This window comes from Mytilus galloprovincialis, chromosome 1 (genome assembly GCF_965363235.1).
Source record: "Mytilus galloprovincialis chromosome 1, xbMytGall1.hap1.1, whole genome shotgun sequence".
Classification (NCBI taxonomy): Eukaryota; Metazoa; Mollusca; class Bivalvia; order Mytilida; family Mytilidae; genus Mytilus; species Mytilus galloprovincialis.
This window is the reverse complement of record NC_134838.1, coordinates 10,615,549-10,640,220: the sequence shown is the minus strand read 5'-3', so window position 1 is coordinate 10,640,220 and position 24,672 is coordinate 10,615,549. Positions and strand designations below refer to the sequence as shown.

The 24,672-nt window shown below is 32.4% G+C and overlaps 1 protein-coding gene across 1 annotated transcript in view; it reads right to left on the bottom strand.

The window, feature by feature from the left end:
• LOC143065101 (3'-5' exoribonuclease HELZ2-like) overlaps window positions 1-24,672 on the bottom strand; it is a 51,335-nt gene that overhangs the window by 12,792 nt on the left and 13,871 nt on the right. The window contains exons 5-13 of the mRNA XM_076238452.1: window positions 20,261-20,464; window positions 17,198-17,234; window positions 16,617-16,744; window positions 15,773-15,832; window positions 15,363-15,396; window positions 8,907-13,212; window positions 8,143-8,234; window positions 6,635-6,772; window positions 5,307-5,444 (exon numbers count right to left, since the gene is read on the bottom strand). Of these exons, the coding sequence (XP_076094567.1) occupies window positions 5,307-5,444; window positions 6,635-6,772; window positions 8,143-8,234; window positions 8,907-13,212; window positions 15,363-15,396; window positions 15,773-15,832; window positions 16,617-16,744; window positions 17,198-17,234; window positions 20,261-20,464 (5,137 nt within the window). The remainder of the gene's footprint in view (window positions 1-5,306; window positions 5,445-6,634; window positions 6,773-8,142; window positions 8,235-8,906; window positions 13,213-15,362; window positions 15,397-15,772; window positions 15,833-16,616; window positions 16,745-17,197; window positions 17,235-20,260; window positions 20,465-24,672) is intronic.

The following is a 24,672-nucleotide window of genomic DNA, read 5'->3' as shown; positions in this document are numbered from 1 at the left end:
CTACATTGTTATGTCTATGACTATTGTTATGTCTATGACTACATTGTTATGTCTATGACTACATTGTTATGTCTATGACTACATTGTTATGTCTATGACTATATTATGACTATGACTACATTGTTATGTCTATGACTATATTATGACTATGACTACATTGTTATGTCTATGACTACATTGTTATGTCTATGACTATATTATGTCTATGACTACATTGTTATGTCTATGACTACATTGTTATGTCTATGACTACATTGTTATGTCTATGACTATATTGTTATGTCTATGACTACATTGTTATGTCTATGACTACATTGTTATGTCTATGACTATATTATGTCTATGACTACATTGTTATGTCTATGACTACATTGTTATGTCTATGACTACATTGTTATGTCTATGACTATATTATGTCTATGACTACATTGTTATGTCTATGACTACATTGTTATGTCTATGACTATATTGTTATGTCTATGACTACATTGTTATGTCTATGACTACATTGTTATGTCTATGACTATATTATGTCTATGACTACATTGTTATGTCTATGACTACATTGTTATGTCTATGACTACATTGTTATGTCTATGACTACATTGTTATGTCTATGACTATATTATGTCTATGACTACATTTTTATGTCTATGACTACATTGTTATGTCTATGACTACATTGTTATGTCTATGACTACATTGTTATGTCTATGACTATATTATGACTATGACTACATTGTTATGTCTATGACTACATTGTTATGTCTATGACTACATTGTTATGTCTATGACTACATTGTTATGTCTATGACTATATTATGTCTATGACTACATTGTTATGTCTATGACTACATTGTTATGTCTATGACTACATTGTTATGTCTATGACTATATTGTTATGTCTATGACTATATTGTTATGTCTATGACTACATTGTTATGTCTATGACTACATTGTTATGTCTATGACTATATTATGACTATGACTACATTGTTATGTCTATGACTATATTATGACTATGACTACATTGTTATGTCTATGACTACATTGTTATGTCTATGACTACATTGTTATGTCTATGACTATATTGTTATGTCTATGACTACATTGTTATGTCTATGACTACATTGTTATGTCTATGAAATAAAATTGAGAAAGGAAATGGTGAATATGTCAAAGCGACAACCACCCGACCATAGAGCAAACAACAGCCGAAGGCAACCAATGGGTCTTCAATGTAGCGAGAATTCCCGCACCCGTAGGTGTCCTTCAGCTGGCCCCTAAAATATGCATAATAGTACAGTGATAATGGACGTCATACTAAACTCCGAATTATACACAAGAAACTAAAATTTAAAATCATACAAGACTAACAAAGGCCAGAGGCTCCTGACTTGGGACAGGCGCAAAATTGCGGCGGGTTAAACATGTTTATGAGATCTCAACCCTCCCCCTATACCTCTAGCCAATGTCGAAAAGTAAAAGAATAACAATACGCACATTAAAATTCAGTTCAAGAGAAGTCCGAGTCTGATGTCAAAAGATGTAACAAAAGAAAATAAATAAAATGACAATAATACATAAATAACAACAGACTACTAGCAGTTAACTGACATGCCAGCTCCAGACCTCAATTAAACTGATTGAAAGATTATGTCTTCATCATATGAATATCAGGCACAATCCCTCCCGTTAGGGGTTTAGTATCATACTATCATAAAATATATGAGAAGAACATAACCCGTGTCATGCCAACAACTGTTTTTTTAGAAATAAATGTGTTTAGTTCCGATGCAAAGACCCTATCAGTGAATCAATGTTAAAGCCAAAATATGCAATCTTTAATGACCTGACAACAGTATCGTAACTATATCCCCTTTTAATAAGTCTATTTAAAGGTTTTGTTAGTTTCTGAGGAGAATACTGACATTTTTGTGCTTTATAAAGAATATTTCCATAAAATTTAGGATGTGAAATACCTGAACGTATAAGATGTCTGCATGTTGAGTTATATTTACGAATTATTTCCTTATACCGGTGATAAAATTTAGTAAATGTTTTGACCAGTTTGTGATATCGAAAACCCTGGTGTAATAATTTTTCAGTAATACATAAATTTCTCTCGCTAAAATCTAATACATTGTTACATACACGAGCTATGACTACATTGTCTATGACTACATTGTTATGTCTATGACTATATTATGACTATGACTACATTGTTATGTCTATGACTACATTGTTATGTCTATGACTACATTGTTATGTCTATGACTACATTGTTATGTCTATGACTACATTGTTATGTCTATGACTATATTATGTCTATGACTACATTGTTATGTCTATGACTACATTGTTATGTCTATGACTACATTGTTATGTCTATGACTACATTGTTATCTCTATGACTACATTAAACAATTTCAACATACCGTACAAAAATATAATTTTCCCGATATATATATTTGTGCAATTTTTTTTTTATAACTGAACAATTCAACTTTAATGTACAGAGAGTAACATGAGGAATTTATTTCCTATTATGCAATCTTTGTTTCAAACAAGCTCCATATCTCATTTTGAATTTGATACTGAACATGATGATATAAATCTACATCATGATTATTTTGGTTGGTAATAACATTAAAATGACCATTGTTAAAGGTTGAAATAAACATGTTGTGAAAAATCAGGTTACCGCTGAAACCAGTTAAATGATATATAAAACCAGATGCTCTGCAGGGCGCAGCTTTATACGACCGCAGAGGTTGAACCCTGAACAGTTGGGGCAAGTATGGACACAACATTCAAGCTGATTCAGCTCTAAATTTGGATTGTGATTAAATAGTTGACACAGCATAGGTTTCGGACACAGAATGAATGTGGTCTAATGAACTTAAAATACATTTTTTGCCTTTGAGCAATTCACTATGCTGTTGAATATTAATCCTCTCAAAAAAATGTTTAAAGAAATTTTCTTTTTATTTATAAAATCTGAAATGAGAAAAAAATTAAACCCCCCCCCCCCATTTTTTTTTCACATCCCCCTTTCCCTTTTTCCAAAACTGATCTCAATTCAAATTTCTAATGGAGTTTGCAACAATAACTACTCATTTAAATACGTCATAAAATATTAAAATGTAACAAAAGGTGCTTGTTATCACTGAATGGTAAAGATTGTTTTAATTTATCAGTTGGTAGTAAAAGTGAATATACATTGTATATTGTATAAAACAATGATTTAAGTTGATTCAACTACTATTCTGGACAAAGAAAGATAACTCCAATCAATTGAAAATTTCTTGCTATTGCACAATATTGTGCAATTAGATATTTCTTGCTATTGCACAATACTGTGCAATTGAAAATATTTGCTATTGCACAACACTGTGCAATTGAAGATTTCTTGCTATTGTGCAATACTGTGCAATTGAAAATTTCTTGCTATTGCACAATACTGTGCAATTGAAGATTTCTTGCTATTGCTGAATACTGTGCAATTGAAAATTTCTTGCTATTGCATAATACTTAACATAATAATTTTGGATCCTGATTTGAACCAACTTGAAAACTGGGCCGATAATCAAAAATCTAAGTACATGTTAAGATTCAGCATATCAAAAAAGCCCAAGAATTCAATTTTTGTTAAAATCAAACTTAGTTTAATTTTGGACCCTTTGGACTTTAAGGTAGACCAATTTGAAAACGGGACTAAAAATTAAGAATCTACATACACAGTAAGATTTGGCATATCAAAGAACCCCAATTATTCAATTTTTGATGAAATCAAACAAAGTTTAATTTTGGACCCGGATTTGGACCAACTTGAAAACTGGACCAATAATCAAAAATCTAAGTACATTTTTAGATTCAGCATATCAAAGAACCCCATGGATCCAATTTTTGTTAAAATCAAACTAAGTTTAATTTTGGACCCTTTGGACCTTAATGTAGACCAATTTAAAAACAGGACCAAAAATTAAGAATCTACATACACAGTTAGATTCAGCATATCAAAGAACCCCAATTATTCAATTTTTGATGAAATCAAACAAAGTTCAATTTTGGACCCTTTGGACCCCTTATTCCTAAACTGTTGGGACCAAAACTCCCAAAATCAAACCCAACTTTCCTTTAGTGGTCATAAACCTTGTGTTTAAATTTCATAGATTTCTATTTAATTACTTATACTAAAGTTATGGTGCGAAAACCAAGAATAATAAAATTGAGAATGGAAATGGGGAATGTGTCAAAGAGACAACAACCCGACCAAATAAAAAACAACAGCAGAGGGTCACCAACAGGTCTTCAATGTAGCGAGAAATTCCCGCACCCGGAGGCGTCCTTCAGCTGGCCCCTAAACAAATATATACTAGTCCAGTGATAATGAACGACATACTAATTTCCAAATTGTACACAAGAAACTAAAATTAAAATAATACAAGACTAACAAAGGCCAGAGGCTCCTGACTTGGGACAGGCGAAAAAATGCGGCGGGGTTAAACATGTTTGTGAGATCTCAACCCTCCCCCTATACCTCTAACCAATGTAGAAAAGTTGACGCTTATTTGGGCCCCTTTTTGGCCCCTTATTCCTAAACTGTTCAGACCTCAACTCCCAAAATCAATCCCAACCTTCCTTTTGGGGTCATAAACCTTGTGTTTCAATTTCATTGATTTCTATTTACATATACTAAAGTTATTGTGCGAAAACCAAGAACAATGCTTATTTGGGCCCTTTTTGGCCCCTAATTCCTTAACTGTTTGAACTAAAACGCCCAAAATCAATCCCAACCTTCCTTTTGTGGTCATAAACCTTGTGTCAAAATTTCATAGATTTCTATTTACTTAAACTAAAGTTATAGTGCGAAAACCAAGAAAATGCTTATTTGGGCCCTTTTTGGCCCCTAATTCCTAAAATGTTGGGACCAAAACTCCCAAAATCAATCCCAACCTTCCTTTTGTGGTCATACACCTTGTGTTAAAATTTCATAGATTTCTATTTACTTTTACTAAAGTTAGAGTGCGAAAACAAAAAGTATTCAAACGACGACGACGAAAACGTGATACCAATATACGACCAAAAAATTTATAATTTTTGCGGTCGTATAAAAACCTTTGGGATGGTCTGGGAGTGTCCATCAGAGAAAGGTGACCACTAACACAAGGTGCCTGTTATAACAAGTTTGACTAAACTTGTATGTAAAAAAAAAAATATAACTGTCAAAATTTTACTTCACTATTCAGAAATAAAAAGTTCTGGTCCGAATATGGCTGAAGGTGAGACAATATTACACATACTTGCTACGAGATCAACAGATTTATTTGATGGTCCACAGAAAATCACACGTCTTCTTTTTCCATCTCTCTCCTGAGAAAGTTTGTTCAACTTATTAAATAAATACACCAGTTTGACTCCTGTGAATGTCTTCCCTGTTCCTGTAAAACATAATGAAAATATATGAGTACTGCAGAAAAATTTGTTATTGTAGCAATAAGATATAAAGCTATCGAACCATTTCAAACTACCAAGGTCTTAATTGTGTGAATAATTAGAATACTGTATCAGTGTTTTGCATTTGCAACGATTTTTTCACATGTAAAATTAAAGGTAAATTACAAGTGAATAGATATAAGAAGATGTGGTATGAGTGTCAATGAGACAACTCTTATTTTCATATATCATTAAAAACCTTTTTTCCTTAGCCAATTGTACAAATGTTATGAATTATCAATCATAACATTGATATAACTGTTTTGAACTCTGAAAGTATTGAAAAAAAAGTTCAATTCCATGTGATGAATGATGAATTTTCATAATGATAGAGCATTGATGTGAGTTAACCTCTGTTGATGTAATTTATCACACAAATTCCTAGAAATTGATTTAACCGCATTTAAGAAATTACTGTGGTTTGGAAGCTAAGTGTAAAAAACACTAGTTTTCTGCAGTCAACAATTAATTGGCTTAATGTTTCCCTATTTTGAAAATTAATTTTCCGCTGATCAATCCCAATTTATTGAGAACAGTCTGTTTTAATGGGGCATAAGGCATAAAAAGTCCTTCCAGAAATGGACATCTAGTTAGAAAATGTTAAAGGTTTTCTTCCTCAAGTTTGCATAGCGAGCAAATTGGGTCTGTACCTCCTATATTAAATATAACTTTAGTTGCGTGAAAAAGGTAGATCAAAGTTAGTATTCTAGCTTTTGTTATGGCTTTTTTTGTATTCTCTGGAATTTGCATATAAAAGTATTTCCTGTAACTTACCTGTAAGTTCAATTAGTAGAAAATATAAATCAGCTCAAATGAAAAAATGAAATCGGCGCAAATAAAAGAATGAAAATTTTTAAAATCGTCATATGCCCTACTGTATATTCAGAAATTATTGCAAAGTTTTTATAAATGCCAATAACGTGACTGGGTGAGTATTGTTATAATAAGAACTCGCATTCTTATCTCTGATTCAAACATCTGTTTGCAGCTTTTATTTTTGTTCATTCTTGAAAAATTTCCAAAAATAAATGCATGCAACACTTTTTTAATGTTGATTGGCAGAGGCTTTCCAAAAAATATATTTCATACCTGTATGAATAATCAAAAGAAATAAAGTAGTCAAATTGTGACATACCAGGAGGTCCCTGAATCAAACTGAATCGAGAATTCAGAGCTTTCTTGATAGCTGTATGCTGCTGTGTGTTGTTGGCTGGAAAACCTGGAACATCAACTTCATAACTCATACTTCTACAAAGTCTTAGATGATCCTGATCTAAAAAAACACACAAAAATACATTTGTTGATGCAAATAATGTTGCGAAGATGTCACTGCCCAGTGAATAATCTTCAATAATTGAAGGATGGCTAGAAACTGAAAGAAGATTACTTGAATATCAAAAACATTCCTCGTGCAAAAAATATCAAAAACAGTTATGGGCCAGGTTAGCTAAAATGTTAATGAATAAAAGCCACCGTCATTTAATTCAGAACTCTAGCTCTTCTTACATCCCATAATTAAAATGTATGTCACTTTAATCAACATAGAATAAAAGTTGAAAACAAACTCTGTCTATCTTTTGAATGAAACTTGCATTATTTCTATGAAAATAAATAGTACAAGTACACACCCGTGATATCGCGGGTCCGTGACTGAATTAAAGTATATAACTATGCCTAAGCCTTATTTTAGTAATTGGTATTGTCATCTGAAAAAAGTATTGTCGATTATAAGATACACAGTTTTCTCTGCTTTCAAATCTTTCTGTTTGAACCCGTCGACCTGGAACTTATCAATTATTGGAAATATTAATTATTTGGAAAACAAAAGGTCCAGGATATCCAGGAATGGGGTATTTTTTAATCAACAGCATTGTCCTATATTAGTTATCTTAGAAAGTCTTGCTGATTGCTGAATAAAGCTACAATAGGGAACAATTTGACATTGATTGAATTTAGTAGTGTCAGCCCTTTGATTATGACCTGTGTATATAGCAAAATCCTAAATACACCATTTGGTGGTGCGCCTGTCAAATGCGGAACGTACAGATAAGGTAATAGCTAACAGGTGAATATACTATTGGTATCGGTATCGGATTAGACCCGGAACTTGTTAATTATTGGCAATATTAATTATGTGGAAAACAAAAGGGTCTGGAGTGGTGTAATTTTTAATCTACACCATTGTCCTATATTAGTTATATATAGAGTTGAATTCTTTGATTTGTCGTTTTTACCCAATGACGGCTGACAAATTGGACCTCGTAATATTAGTATTATTGATTATTGCCAATGAGACAACTTTCCAACAGAGACCAAATGGCAGAAGTGAACAACCATAGGTGACCATAAGGCCTTCAACAATGAGCCAAACCCATACAACATACTGATAGTCAGTTAAAAATGAAGGTTTCCAATATCGAAGACATCATAAAGCAAGATGTCATCTCCCTAATCAAATATCTTCACTTAACAAGTTCCTGGTCTAAATGGGATGAACCAAAATTCATAGCACAATCTGTTGTGTAATCATTTTTGAATATCACACTTATAAGCCAGATCTATTTCAATAAATAAGTATGATATGAGAGAACACATTAACTTTATTGTATATTTTACTAGAAAACATTTTAAATACATATGTACCTGAAGCACTGATAGTATGTCCTAATGCTATATTCTCAGCAAGTTCACTAGCCTGCCCCTGTCCCAATAGCTTGATATAACATTCTATTCTCCTACAAGTACAGTGTGTATGACTAGTTATCAATATTAAATGATTTTTCATTGGTTGGTTTCAACATTTCAGAACTGAAAAAAGCTGAGTTCAAGATCTTGTAAAATAAACCAAAAACACTTGCATTTTTTTAAAACTTTTGTACAATACAAAATATACTTTGGAAATTTAATATGTTTTTAATAGTTTTTGATAAAATGTTTAAACTGGAAAGACTAGTTGCAAGAAAAGAAATCAGATTACACAGGTTATTGTAATAATTATGTGTAATTCTTGGTCAAAACATTGATAAATATAAAAATCAAAATGAAAAACACCCTCAACGAATTTCATGATTTATCCTGATGAACAGACTGTTGGATTTTCAAATTTAACATTTTCATGAATAAGAATTAGCAAAACAAATTTAATACAAGGAGATCATTTCCTATTGCATGTAGAGCAAGACTTTGGTTAGCCTACTTGCTTTGTTTGTATATTGTACAATTGTAATTGGAATCATGTCCAATCAAATTTTAACTATGCCTTTATATATTGTTTGACAATGTCCACCTTAATTATAAAGCTTGAGTAAACATTTATACAAACATAGCAAACAAGCAGACCAAAGTTTTAATCTAAAAGCATTAGAAATTAGCTCTAAACAAAAATAGGTTTAAATATATATACTTACCTGAAGACTTTAGGCTTTAGAATGAGTTCTATGGAACATTTATCATCAGATGTTACTTCTGCCACAGGTGGTGATGGACTGCTCTCATGTAACTTAAAGACGAGGTCAATTTCTAGAACCTTTTTAAAACACTCTCTTCTTTTGCTGTATTTCTTGGTTCTAATTTTCCTGGATTTCAACAGTTCACCATGAGCTACCCAAATGTACTGGCTTTGTCTTGGCAGGCAGTTGCCCATTTTTGCTTTGACATTCTCTGGTAGGGGCCTTTTTAATTTAATGCATAAAAAGTGGGGACTCAAAATATTTGTGTACTTTGGTTTCTTCTTCTGCGAGCTGCCATTTTGTGACTGGTTTTCAGTTTCTTTATTTTCTTTTTCTGGCTCTACAACCTCAAATTCCGATGTTGTATGTGTCTTAATTTCTTCTGGATTTCTATCAAAAGACGAACTTTCCCTCTGACCTACATTTGACATTTCTTCTTCAGTATCTGTTTCATTTGCTGTACTCATTGGTGTATCCTCAGGGTTGATTCTTTGCTCTGTATATGTAGCTGATTCCTCTATAATATCCTCGGTCCCATCATTAATCCCTGATGATAGTATTTCTATATGTCCACTAGAAACATCCATATCTCTGATGTCACAGAATCCCTTTGTTAAAACAAATCTCCCCTTTCGTCCCCTAAATTCTACAGGGATGTCATTTATAACTGCTGTATCTTCATTGTGCACTGCACTGAGTGTTGCTTCCATTTCTACGATAGGTATCCAAGTTTTCACATAATCCTCCAGCCTGGAATATCTTGACTTTGTATGCAACTTAGCATATCGTAGCAATGTTTTTATTGGGTTATCAAAATGGTCAATGCAGAACTTAATATTTTCTGTTACGTCAAGAACTTGAGGAGAAGGTGTCAAAAACCCACGATTCAGATTTGCCGACATTTGAAGCTGGATGATTTGTCCATGATGGTATGGTACTTGAAATCTGCATCTATGTTCAACAATGATTCCCTCCTTAACTTCTGAGCTAACATCCATCACACTTCGTTTGAATGAACTGACAGTATCTTTGTCATGTAAAATGTTAAGTTTTGTTTGTTCATTATCTTTAAACCTGAATAGCAACTTTCTTAAATCATCAATCTTTTCTTCAAGAACCGTCTTCAAGATCTCGCTCCAATGCTCTTTGTACCTTAAAAAAGTTGTATTTTGATGTGGAAATATTCTTAGATATGGTGAGAAATACTTCTTCTCCAACCCAAATCGGCTTGTTTTAGGTTTTCTGCATGATCTATGTATGTAACTGTACAATCTTTTCTCCCATTTAACTACAACCATTTTCCTCTCTTTCTCATGCGCTGTCATACTAAGCATTTCAACATCATCCCCTTTCTCTGGCTTGCAAGCAACATCTAATAGTTTGAACTGGATTTCTTTCCTGGAGATTGGGAGCTTTTGTAAACCTGGTATGACAACTTTGATTCCGTTATCGGATATTTCTTTCACAAAACCATTAAATAATACAGGATTTCTCTTGAAAAATCTGCCAAAAATGAATTGCTTACAACTTTTCTTAAACTGGTTAGCTCTCTTTGTAGCATCATTTATGGTTGAATATAAATCTGATATTTCTTGAGGGCCATAAGGACATACTTCCTTCTTCAACATTGCAGAGACAAGTCTATGTATGATGAGATCATTGTACCTACGAAGTGGTGAGGTAAAATGGACATAAGATCTTTTCCACAGGGAGAAATGGATACCTTTTTCTTGATCTGCTATTATCTCTGTAGAACAGACATACTTTGATGATTCTTGAAACAAGTTCCATTCATGGTATGCTAAAGCTTGTTTAGGATGCAGAAAATCAGACTGGATAAGTTGCTTGATTCTGGATATATTTTGCTCAGTTTCTGGCACCAAATCTTTGATCTCCTCCAAAACCCAAGTCTGGACTGGCGTTAGTTTCCTAGTTCTCCCTTCTGGAGGAGAACCATAGACAGAAATTGTGCCTTTTGGTGTCTCCCTTGCTTGAAGGCCAAGTATGTGATGTATGTAATGTTGATTTACATCATACCAGTTGTCAAACACTTCAATTGCAGGTGGCTGTTGACAGAGGAGGGGTACACTTCCTGGAAACTGTCTTCTCAGAAGTTGGGCAATACTACTGTTTGTCAGTATCATATATTCTTCAACCAATGAATGGGCCTGATATGTATCCATGGGACTTTCATCCTCTGAAACATCTATTTCTACTGGCCATGAAAATGAAGCATGACCTAATCTGTCTTCCTTCAAACTCTGGGAAAGTTTATATAACATTTTCACATCCTGGACCAATTCAATTGGTTGTTCTTCTAATTTGTCATCTAAAATATTCTGGACTTCTTGGTATGTAAACTGTTTGCAAGATTTAATAATAGATTTCTGAATGAGTGGCATTGATTTTGCAACAGTCCCTTTCTGATCAAATTTAAAATAAACTGATATAACAGGCTTCTTCTGATTTGGTAGTAAACTGCATAAACTTTCACTCAAAGGTTCAGGCAGCATGGCAAATGGACGGAATCCTTTACCTGGGTAAAACGTGACACATCTTGTCTGCGCTTCTCTATCAACTGGGTCATTTTTCTTGACAATAGTTGATACATCTGTAATGTGTACTCCTACCTCGATTGAACCATCTTCCTGCAGTGTGACAGACAGAGCATCATCTAAGTCTTTGGCCCCCGGTGGATCTATGGTAAAGACCCTAAGATCTTTAGTTTTGTCATAGTAATCTTTAGTATTGAAAGCCTTAGCCTCATTGAATGCTACCTTAATGCCTTCAACAGTGGATTTTTCATAGAAATAAGGCACTTGGTATTCTTTGGACATTATTCTGATTCCATCATATGGATTCTGTGAGCAATGAATGACATCAATTACTGCTGCCAAGGGATATATCTTATTTGGTTTCCATTTTATTAAGGCAACAATAAACAGCCACTGTTCCCTCTCTCCTTCTTGAACATCATGATAGCGCAAAAAACTAATAGTTCCTTTGGTTGCATCATATCTATAAATCTCAACTCTTGATTTAAGAAGACGCTTAAATTTTCTCTTAACGGTTGAGTGTAAAATATGTAATTTTGGAAGAGTACGACAGAGTGGCTTCATCAAATGTCCTTCCTTTAGATCTAAAAGACATACAAACACTGGATGGGCAATATCCTTGTAACGATGTCGTTGAATAAAGGAAATTACTTCTCCATGAACCTTGCCGCCAATTTGTTTTGAGTGAATCTGAACTACTACTGTATCATCTGTAAAGGTTTGACCACATTTTGATCGTCCGATGATTTGTATTTCCTGAATTTCATCTGTTGGTTCTACTGGTGTACAAACAGCTTGATGAGCTGATTCAATACTAATAGTGCATCTTTTATATATCTTTGGTAACATTCGACATTGAGCATCAAAATTTTTATCATGAATATCTCGGTACATTATCCTTTTTCCTTTAAAATAATGAGTTCCAACAGACTCAATACATTCATCACTCAAATCTAGACCTTTCTGAAAATATTCTTTTTCCAGTATATTTCTTGCCCTGAACTGTCCCGAATGATAGCTTAGGCTTCTTTGAAAATATGTTGGTTCTTCTGGAGACTTTTCCTCAATGTTGTCGTCTTCTTTTTCAAAATCAGAGGCTGAACTACACCAATCACTACCAGAATCAGAAATATCATATTCTGATCCACTAAATTCATCTGCAGACAAACCAGCCATTGACCTAGTTGTACAGATGGACATTGATGATACATCAGACATATTTTCACTACTATATTCTTCCTCTGAAAATCTTTTTTCTTCATTAGAGTCTTTTCTACTTCTATTCTGGCCCTTCTGATAATGGTGACCTTTAAAAGCTTGACGACTATCATTTCTCCATCTTTGAATCATATCAAATTTTGAAGACTGGTTTACTGCAAAACTTGGTAATGGCAGAGTTCCAGATTTCTGTGATGAACTACTCCCATCTGTCGAGTTGGCTTTCTTTTTACGCACCGTCTTTGTTTTTCTTCTTACTTTATTCTTTCCACTTCTAGTTGAACATGATGATGCAGTATCATCAAAAGAACTTGTATCATTTTGATCAGACAATAATGAATATTCAGAATCAGCAATACTTTGAGTATCTGACCATTCTTTCCAAACATCATCAACAACTTCAGCTTCAAAATCAATGTTTGAAGATTCTACTAAATCTATTAGTCCACCATAGCTGTAGCCTGAACATTCTGTCAATGTATTTCCAGAATCTTAAAAAGAATAACAAAATTTGATAATAATAAATAGATAATATTTTACTACATTTTTAATAAATTTTCTCAATTATTAATTAATTAAAGTTGTGTTAGAGGCTGATTAGTTTTACCCTTTCCTCCATTATGACGCCTTTTGATGCCATCCTCTTAACTCCATAATGACGCCTTTGATGCCTGTTTAGTACCTCACTTGAAATGCTTTCACTATGAAATGTCTGCATCAGACTTTATAAAATTTGTATTCAATGTGAAAAGTAAATTCATAAGAATATCAGACTTAATTTTATTTGATGAAATATTTGTTTTTTGCAATGCATTAATACTTTAAAGCATATTTTCAGCATTTTATTAAACTAGAGGCTCTAAAGAGCCTGTGTCGCTCACCTTAGTCTATGTGAATATTAAACAAAGGACACAGATGGATTCAAGACAAAATTGTGGTTTGGTGATGGTGATGTGTTTGTAGATCTTACTTTACTGAATATTCTTGCTGCTTACAATTATCTCTATCTATAATGAACTTGGCTCAGTAGTTACAGTAGAAAATGTTAGTAGAATTTTACAAATTTTGTGAAAATTGTTAAAAAATGACTATATAAAGGGCAATAACTCCTTAGGGGGTCAATTGACCATTTTGGTCATGTTGACTTCTTTTTAGGTCTTTAACTTTGCTGTACATTATTGCTGTTTACAGTTTATCTCTATCTATAATAATATTCAAGATAATAACCAAAAACAGCAAAATGTCCCTAAAATTACCAATTCAGGGGCAGCAACCCAACAAAGGGTTGTCCGATTGGTCTGTTAATTTCAGGGCAGATAGATCTTGACCTGATTAACAATTTTTCACATGTCAGATTTGCTGTAAATGCTTTGGTTTTTGAGTTATAACCCAAAAACTGCATTTTACCCTTATGTTCTATTTTTAGCCATGGTGGCCATCTTGGTTGGTAGGCCGAGTCACCAGACACATTTTTTAAACTAGATACCCCAAAGATGATTGTGGCCAAGTTTGGATTAATTTGGACCAGTAGTTTCAGAGAAGAAGATTTTTGTAAAAGATTACTAAGATTTACGAAACATGGTTAAAAATTGTCTATAAAGGGCAATAACTCCTAAAGGGGTCATGTTGACTTATTTGTAAATCTTACTTTGCTGAACATTATTGCTTTTTACAGTTTATCTCTATCTATAATAATGTTCAAGATAATAACCAAAAACAGCAAAATTTCCTTAAAATTACCAATTCAGGGGCAGCAACCCAACAACAGGTTGTCCGATTCATCTGAAAATTTCAGGGCAGATAGATCTTGACCTGATAAACAATTTTACACTGTCAGATTTGCTCTAAATGCTTTGGTTTTTGAGTTATAAGCCAAAAACTGCATTTTACCCCTATGTTCTATTTTTAGACTTGGTGGCCATCTTGGTTAGTTGGCCGGGTCACCGGACACATTTTTTAAACTAGATACCCCAATGATGATTGTGGCCAAGTTTGGTTTAATTTGGCCCAGTAGTTTCAGAGGAGAAGATTTTTGTAAAAGTTAACGACGCAGGACGACGAGGGACGCAAAGTGATGAGAAAAGCTCACTTGGCCCTTTGGGCCAGGTGAGCTAAAAATACTATGTGAAACAAGTATGCAAAAAACAATTTCCATTTAGAAAAGGGATAAAATATATGATAAAAAGAAAATTAACTTAAATAATGTATACATCAAGACTTAAACCCAATAAAAGCAGTAATGACATATAGATAAAAGATAAGAACATTATATGAGGTGCTCATGGCAGTATCTAAGTTTCATGAAAATCTGTTGTGAGGTTTCTGATTAGTTGCAATGACAAGAACAAAACTTATTGACTAACTGACAGACATGTCAAAAACATTATAGTTGCATTGGGGTATAACTAGTAAGTAAAATTATAACTGTTTAATAATAGATTACACTACTATATACATTTAGTAAGTCTGTGACAAGTAAATTATCTTTTCACATTATATATCTATACAAAAGTCAGATTTTGAATGTTCTAAACCAGAATTTTCTAAAAATTTCCTTTTAATGAATTTGTTTGTCAATATTGAATGCATAGAACGAAGGAGTTTTTTTTAATTAATGTTTTCATGCATAACTATAACTTACCCCCATTTTCATCATGGATGTTATCTTTATTTCTCTGAAAGGATATTTAAATACACTAAGTTTAAAAATCCTACATAAAATGTGAAGAAATATTAAGGAAAACATACCAATTCTAGCATAACATCTGTGTTTACTTTCACCTGTTTTTCCGTTATACTTGCTCAAGCACTATCTTACTTCAATTAAATGAAATACACCAGCATGCACACCAACTATGAGGAATTGTATCAAGCTTAATTTAAATCAAATGAGTTGTGAATCGCATTTTGTAGGCATAAAATATTTTGTCTTCTTCCAGACCTTAGATTTGGAAAACAAATGTTATAGGCAAGACAGTTGTTGCTATTCTGTAAACTGCTTTAACTTGTCTCAGACACTTTAGAAAGAAGATATACACATTGTAGCCTTACCTGCTGAATTTTCTGTTCTAAAAGTTCTTCTAGCTTTTGAAATCTGGACTTTTGTTCTTCCTAAAGAATAGAAATCACAACTATTCATATAGTAATTTCCACATTCAAAACTTATTAACATTTTAAATGGCAGCTTTCATTTAACTTAAAATGCAATAAGAATTATGTCCCCTTGCATTTGACAGTCATACACTGCATCGGAATGATTAGGAGTATCTATTATTGGAGTTTTTATAATTAAGGGAAAACAAATATTAAGTTTTGAATTACAGGAAGGAAGAAAGCATTTAATTTTATTTTAATTCAAATTTAATCTTTTTTATCAAATTTATGTTGCTTTTGATTTAGGTGTAATTCCTCAGGTTAGTAAATGGAAATTGCAATATCAACTGGGTCATAAAACTGTTTCATTTGTAATTTTAATGCTCGGCAAACAGATGAAATGCAATAATCAGACTGATAACAATATTATACTAGACTTGACTTAAATGCATAATTCTTTCGAATAGCAAATCTGCATATATACATATCATTTTTCTTTCTTTTGGAAAGAGGTCCTCAGTGGCTGAGTGGAATTAGTAGTTCAACAACTGTTTCACTAGCTTGTCAACATTGAGGTTGTAAGTTCAAATCCTGCATGTAGCAAGTGCACTTGACTCCTTCTCAATTGACTAGGAATGTCAGTTTTACTTCCAAAGGCTGGTGGTTCACTTGAGCACTCCAGCTCCCTCCACTGATTATAACTGACAGCCATGAAATAGATCAGTAGTGCTGAAAGTGGCTTTAAGCATCAATCAATTAATTAATCAATCAAATGCTTTTGAAAAATTGCTATATTACTTACAGTTGTTGCAACTTTCATGGCCACCTCTACTTTTTGTTTAGCCAGAGTGTACTTTTCAGTATGCAATAAGCAAAAGGCCCATAACTCTAGTACATCAATATTGTTGCTTTGTCTGGGATCTTTGCAAACTGAAATAGAACATTAAGCAAATTGTGCTAAATGATGCTACATAATGAAACTTAAGTTTTATAATGTTGTTTACCATATTCTAAACTTAAAGGATAATTCTATAATTAAAACTGATCTTTTTCCTTTAAGAAATTATAGAAGATAACAAGACTGAACTTATTCAAAATGGTTAATAACGAAAATCACAATTTTTTTTACATTTCTATTTATAGTCCTCTGCTTTGAAATATTCATGCAACACATTTGTTGACAACTCAATTTGATTAAAATACAGATCCCGTGTCCACACTTTATTTACAAATATATTTAAAACAGAAAGTAGAGCAGAGTGGTGTTGAGATCCTTGTAAACAAAGGGAGGATACATGATCTATTTTGTAATGAATTGGTTGATGGCTGGTCGTTAAATATATTTCAATGGCTAGTTATAGGTAAAAATAACAGGTTACTTACATAGATTTAGGGCTTCCTGAGCTTTTATAAATTCTTTCTGTAAGAATAGATAATATGAAATTAGACCAAATCATATAAACAAATTACAGTAATAATAGTCTATTCTAATTACTGATTTGACTCTGTTATTACACACTATTAAGACAACTCACTCACAGTTTCCCTTTGCCAATTGCAGACTGGTTTCAAACAAGACAAACTGGGCTGCTGCTCATGAAAAGCATGAAAAACCATTGACAAAATAGTCAACCTGATAACGGTGGTTTATCAGATGACAGTGGTCACTTATTGGTAGATGAGGAAGATAAAAGTTGAAAGTGTTATATAAAACGTTTCATTACCAAGTGTCTAACATTTCGAAATACATAAATTTTAAGGGCATATCCAACAGTTTATTTTTGTCGGTGAGAATTTTTTCCCTTGAAGATATTTCATTCTTCAATTGACAGAGAATCAAATTTTGCCAAAAAAAATATTAGTCGTCGATTTCGTTTTTTCAAAAAATACTGCTGAAAATTGAACATTTTTGCAATTTTTGAGTAAAAAACGTTTTTTATTTGGAAAAATTAAATATGATTTTTTAATCAACATATACTTTTTTAATGGGGCTCAAATTAAAGCAAAATAATTCAAGATGGTTAGAAAAATCTAAATTTACCATTTAAAGCATTAATTCTTACTCAAATAAAGCCAAAACGTAATGATGGACTCAAACAACGGCAAGAAATGAACATTTGAAATGCACATTTTTAATTTATTAAAATATTTCTAACGGTGTCGATTTGGCCAAAGTAAGATATGTTATTCTTTGAAAAAAATGGAACGTCATAACGGTTTGAAAAATATTTGTCACCGTACTCGTTTTTGAGAAAAATCGAGAAATATGATATTGTTTACTAAATCCCTTTCGTAAGCCTCACAAATTGCACCAAAAATTAAGACGTTTCGGGAAATAACGTTATATTTCCCCGCTAATTTTTCAAAGGCAGTGCGACGGCAGACAAATGTATTTATACACTGTGACTTTGTTGGATAGTTGTCTAGATAGCACTCATATCTCATATCGCATCTTCTTATTTATAATGAACTAGTATATGGACGAGATGACAATTCAGTTAGTTTTACAATGAAGTGTTTTTCTTACACTGATTTATATTAAACCGTCTATAATTTCACATATCGAAATTAATAAAGAGCTAGTGAAATTTTGCAACCAAACACTTGTCTAAAAACTCACTGACTCTGTATTATTTATTCATGTTGCAGTTTTGGGCTTTTTATTCTTTATAGGTTTCTAGCTTTAACAAAAATATGTATGTTGACTCTTAGTGTTTGAATTATATGTGTCGTTCGGTTGCTGTTGTATTAATGTATATACATTTAATTTTTTTTTCAAAAACAAAAGGATTGATTGGACAGGATATAGAAATATTCACATCTCTGCACTTTTCGCATCCGACAGTATATCTTTGCTATAATTGGGTGCGGCCGTTTAGCTGCTCGGATGTATAAATTTACAGCCTCGTTTAGTCGAAATAAAAATGTCGTATATCCTATGCATAGTGTAGTGAGAGTTTTGCGCACCTATACGTTTAAAAACCATCTAAATAAATGGTTCAAGGGATATCCGAACTTTTAATAAGATCTCTTAACAACAACAAATGTCACATGAACCTTCAAGTAAGTCACATGGCTGATTTTAACACATCTGTTGCGCCATTTGCAGTAGTAGATGTCATGAAAAAAACCTTTAATTTACAAAACAGATCAGAAAGGCAATTACTTGAGAATAAACTCCACCTAGTTTGGCTGCATACAATGTAACCACTGAAGTAGACTACCATATAACTATATTATTATTGATTATTCAAACAAATAAATTCAAAGAGAAAGATGCGGAAAGAAATTCTAAAATTTTGTTTAAAAATAAAATATAGATAATATTTTTTTTACCAAAACTGGAAACCTGTTTAAGACAATTATCAGTTGAGAACTAATGATTATGCATCACTATATGCAACTAATAAATTGATTGCTCCCGTGCTCCAGTGGCAAATATATCACGCATATTTACGACGAGGCGAAAGTGGATCTGAATAAATGATTGATACATTATTAAGATAAAGGGTTTACTAGCGGTAAAACGTATGCCGTACTAGAATAAAGTTGAATATTATAATGAGCAAAATCTTGAGTTTACCTATCCTATTATGGAACTGCTGGGTTTAAGAGGGGGTTGGTAATAAGTCAAGACTTACATCAAGACTTACACCGTTTTTTGTTTGTTTGTTAAATTATATTTATTTCTTCATACATAAGTAAACACTAAAATCGTCAGATATTTATTACTTGTATGTCAGTGTATATATTACAATGTTTTCCTATTTCATTTTTTTACGGTGCCGTTTTTCATTTAAAGAGCTTCTGTATATTAGCACCTCAACGCAAAGCTAGATGCTAGATGCAATGATACATGTTAGTTTATGTCATATTTTAGTTTTTCTCAAGAGACCAATTTTTTTAATCTTTCTCAAATCAAATCAAACTTTGAGTTTTCTATCCTGAATGACGAAATCTCGGATAAGTTTGATAAAGAATTAATTACAATTTGTGTTGCATTCTAATGAAAAAAATAAATTATTACGGATTTGTTCTCGTTGTTCTCTACTGTACTGTATATTGAAGATAATTTTAATAAAACGGAAACTTAAGTGAGTATGGTCTATAATTATAAAGACAAATTGCAGTTCTTTTATAATGGACCAAGAGGACAACATCTTTTAAGATTTGACTTCTATTTCTGTTAATATTCTGTATGAGTTTTCTGCCAATTCCCGCCGTGCCCTTTCCTTTGAGGAAAGAAACAGCCCTTGTCAGACAGCCATAGCCAATGGTGATTCCGTTATGACGTCGTCGAAATCGTTAAATTACGGGAAACAATAGACAACGGTTACGTTTGTTATTACCTCCCCTGAAACTGTTGGATATGCCCTTAAGTTCTTGTTACAATTCCTTGCCTTTTCAATGCCACACCTATTCCCTATTCTTTTTTTTTATACTAACCACTCTATAATGACATCTAGCAGAAATTAACCACAATCTAGATACAAGTGAATAAACATTCGGTCTGGAATCTTCTGGTAACTTTGACATCAGTTTTACAAAGTTTGAAGCCAGTTCAAAAGCCATGAATAATATTATCCTTGTGTGGCTTTCATAATGTTGATTGCAGATTAAAACCAAATCTGTCATCACCAGGTATGCTGCCTATAAAATACAGAAAAAAATCAGACTAAAGTAAAGGTTCTAGTTGTGCCATCAACAACCTAACAAATGATATCCAAATGTGATAATGTGCATTGTGTGTTTCCTTTCATTTGGTTGAGGCAAAGTAAAGTTAGACAATGGAAACAACAGATTTAGCAATTTTCTATTAATAAAGGGAATAAATCAAGAATGGTAAAAATAAGGCCACTAAATTTTAAACTTGGTCTGTGTTTTGTAGAAATATGCATTGTGTATAATTATTATAACATTTGGTTGAGGCAAAATAAAGTTACAGAAAGGAAACGAAAAAATGCAGCAAAATTTTTATGTTCATAAAGGGGCATAACTCATGAATGGTAAAAGTGATGTCACCCGATCTGTGTTTTGTGGTATTAAACATTTTGTATAAGTATGATAATATTTGGTTGGGAAAAACTAATGTAAGAGAACAGAAACCAAATTTTGGGGACGAACAGATGGCCTTGGAACAGGACAAAGGGGGCATATACAAAATAATACAGATATGTTGATAAATTGATTCAGAGCTGAATGCAATTTGAAAACAAATGTCATGTCACTGTTCAAGATTAGACCTTTTAAAGACATGGATTTTCTGTGTTTTTTGTTTGTTTGTCTCACTCAAAGAGTTAGGTTTAACTAATGTATCTCCTTTTATTCATTTATAATAACTTTTTGTAGAAACTTTAGAGAGATATTTCATTAGAAATTCAAAGAAAAGATAGGAACAGATTTATATTAAAAAATCCCATATAAATATGATAAAAAGCATAACAAAGATGAGTATAAGCCTAATTTGGAATGAAAAATTCAGGCAGGTCAAAATCATTGCTATATGCCTGAATGTTATGTGCAAATATAAACTCATTCTAGATCAGCTCATAATTCAATATAAAATTGATCTTGCTAAACCATATCTTCATATATATGACCTAAATCAACAGACTAGAAGCTTTGGTAGGAGAACACAATTCTACTTAATTATTGAGGTTTTCCAGCTATTTCCATAAAAAAATGAATTTTCAGATTTTCCAAAACAGCAGTCTTGTCATTTAAGGTGGTACGTAACACCTTGACTAAAATTAATTTGGCTTGTTTAATTTTCATGAAATTTTGACAAAGTATTAACTTTTGACAAAAATATGAAAATTTCAAAAAATTTGAACCAACCATTTTATCAGAAAAATTACACTAGTTATATAGCAGTTTGACAAACACTAATTTTGATCATTGAGAAGCTTTATATTCCATGAACTACACAATGTAATTAAAACGATTCGCTGATTTTACAGAGTTATCTCCCTGTAGTGTTAGGTACCACCTTAACAAAAGTATGAACATTTTTTCCCCAAAATTTTGAGTTTATAAAGATAAAAACATTCATTTTAAAAAACAGAACTCAAAACTTTATTTGTCATACACTAATTTTTTATTTTTTTTGTAGGATTAGAATACATATATGTATATATATCTGTACAAAGTCAAACAATACAAAAAAATTTAATGACTTATAGTTCTTATAACTAGAGGTTCTAAAGAGCCTGTGTCGCTCACCTGTATTTACTGATGCTTTGGAAATCATGTACCATTAGGTTAAAATCATAATTTATAGTATAAGATATCATTAGATACTATACTAATATCTAAGATAATAGCAAAAAACTTCAAAATTTCCATAAATTATAACTAACTGAGGAGCAGCAACCCAACAACTGGTTGTCGGATTTGTCTGAAAATTTCAGGGCAGATATATATCTAAATCTGATGAACATTTTTGCCACCAGTCAGGTTTGCTCTAAATTCTTCAGTTTCAGAGATATAAACCAAAAACTGCACTTTACCCTATGTACTATTTTAGCCTTTAGCCATGTCTGCAATCTTGGTTCGTGGGCAGGGTCATAGGACACATTTTTAAACTAGATACTCTCATGATGATTGTGGACAAGTTTGGTTACATTTTGTCTTAGTATTTTCAGAGGAGAAGATTTTAGTTTAAACAGTATTTATTAATGAAAAATGTCAAGATAAATATTACAATGTTACATAAAGTTCAAATATGGGATTCGGAAACAAGTTTGGAAATAATTTTATAAATCCGTCTCCCTAAAAAAAACCATCTATTTAACCAACAATATTACAAGCCAACAGTATATTCAGTTTATGGTAGCAATGATAAATTGAATAAATACACACACACACATGCAAAAAAAATTACAATAAATAAAATAAATGAAAAAAATAAAAATGTGGAAAAAAAAAGGAAAAAAAACCCACGAAACAGTCAACTCTTATTTATTTTTCTAGACATTCACTGGAACCAACACACACGTCCGACTATAGTCAATTACGCCGGGCAATCCACTCGATTTTACATCATATTAAAAAAAAAGTCTATATATATAATATATATACATATACTAGATTAACTTTCAAAATGTTCTGTTTTATTTATGTATTCAGAAACTTTATGAAACATTTGCATATTGTCCTGGTCAGCTTTTAGACTGTCCCAATATAAGATAATCTTAAGATTAGAACAGGAGATCGTCCCGATAGTATCCCTTCGAATTTCATTATATTATGGACAATTGAAGAAATAATGAGAGGTAGTTTCTACTCGACCAAAGGAACACAGTGCGTTCTCGATTAGATTTTTTTTAAATAGATAGTCCCTTAGAACACTACTCTGGAGTCTTAGTCTTGCTAAACATATCTATTCTCTTCTACAGCCTAAGTAAAAATACAATGGTATTTTATTATTATTTTGAGAGAGATAAGTCTTAAAACCTGATTTTGATTGATTTAGACGAATGTCATCTGGAATATTATTCCAAAGGTTTACTATGGCTGGTAGAAATGACTTTTGATAATAGCTTGTTCTGCAAAATACAGTTTTTAAATTTGAAGACCCCTAGTCCTGTGGTTGTGTAGATCTAGTCTCTGATTTGGAACTAACACAGAAAGATAATCAGGACAATCTCCGTGAAACATTTGATGAAATTTTAATAACTTATGTTTATCACGTCGAGACTGGAGAGTTTCCCAACCGGTTTCATCGTACAGCAACTGTCTCGTTGATATCTAAGTACCACCTGTAACGATTCTTGCTGCTTCTAGTTGTAAGTTTTCCAGAGATGTTTTTAAATAATTAGGTATGTTATCCCAGACAATGTCGCCATTTTCTCAGACTGGGCGATGAACGATAAATAAATAGCTTCTAAATTTTTCCTTTTAAGTTTAAACTTTAACTTTCGGAATAACGCTAATCTAGGAATAGCCTTATCAATAATCATTTTTACATGATTATTCCAGCTTCCATCTTCATTTATATTAACCCCTAAATGCTTGTGTGACTCAACTTCTTTTATTATATTATTATTCATATACACTGGCAGGTGGTGGGGTTTATGGTGCCTTTTTGAAATGATCATTATTTCTGTTTTGTTTGGGTTGAAATTGAAAAGCCATTGTTTAGACCAATTATGTATTTTCTCTATATCTTTATTTAGCTTTTCTGCCGCTTTATATTCGTTATCAACCACTATATAAATTGATGTGTTATCAGCAAAAAGTTTTATATCACATTCGATGTCATTAACTATTTCATTAATATAAATAAGAAATAAAAAAGGACAAGATAGACCCTTGGGGTACCCCAGCTAGACATGTTCGTTGTTGGACATTTCTCCACCAATGACAACCTGTTGCCTTCTTGAGTTTAAATAGCTTTCAAACCAAAGTAACAAGCTACCATTAATTCCTATTTTTCTAAGCTTATAAAGTAAAATTGAGAAAGGAAATGGGGAATGTGTCAACGCAAAAACAACCCGACCATAGAGGAGACAACAGCCGAAGGCCACCAATGGGTCTTCAATGTAGCGAGAATTCCCGCACCTGTAGGTGTCCTTCGGCTGGCCCCTAAAAAAATGTCTACTAGTACAGTGATAATGGACGTCATACTAAACTCTGAATTATACACAAGAAACTAAAATTAAAAGTTATACAAGACTAACAAAGGCCAGAGGCTCCTGACTTGGGATAGGTGCAAAATTGCGGCGGGGTTAAACATGTTTATGAGATCTCAACCCTCCCCTTATATCTCTAGCCAATGTAGAAAAGTAAACGCATTACAATACGCACATTACAATTCAGTTCAAGAGAAGTCTGAGTCCGATGTCAAAAGATGTAAC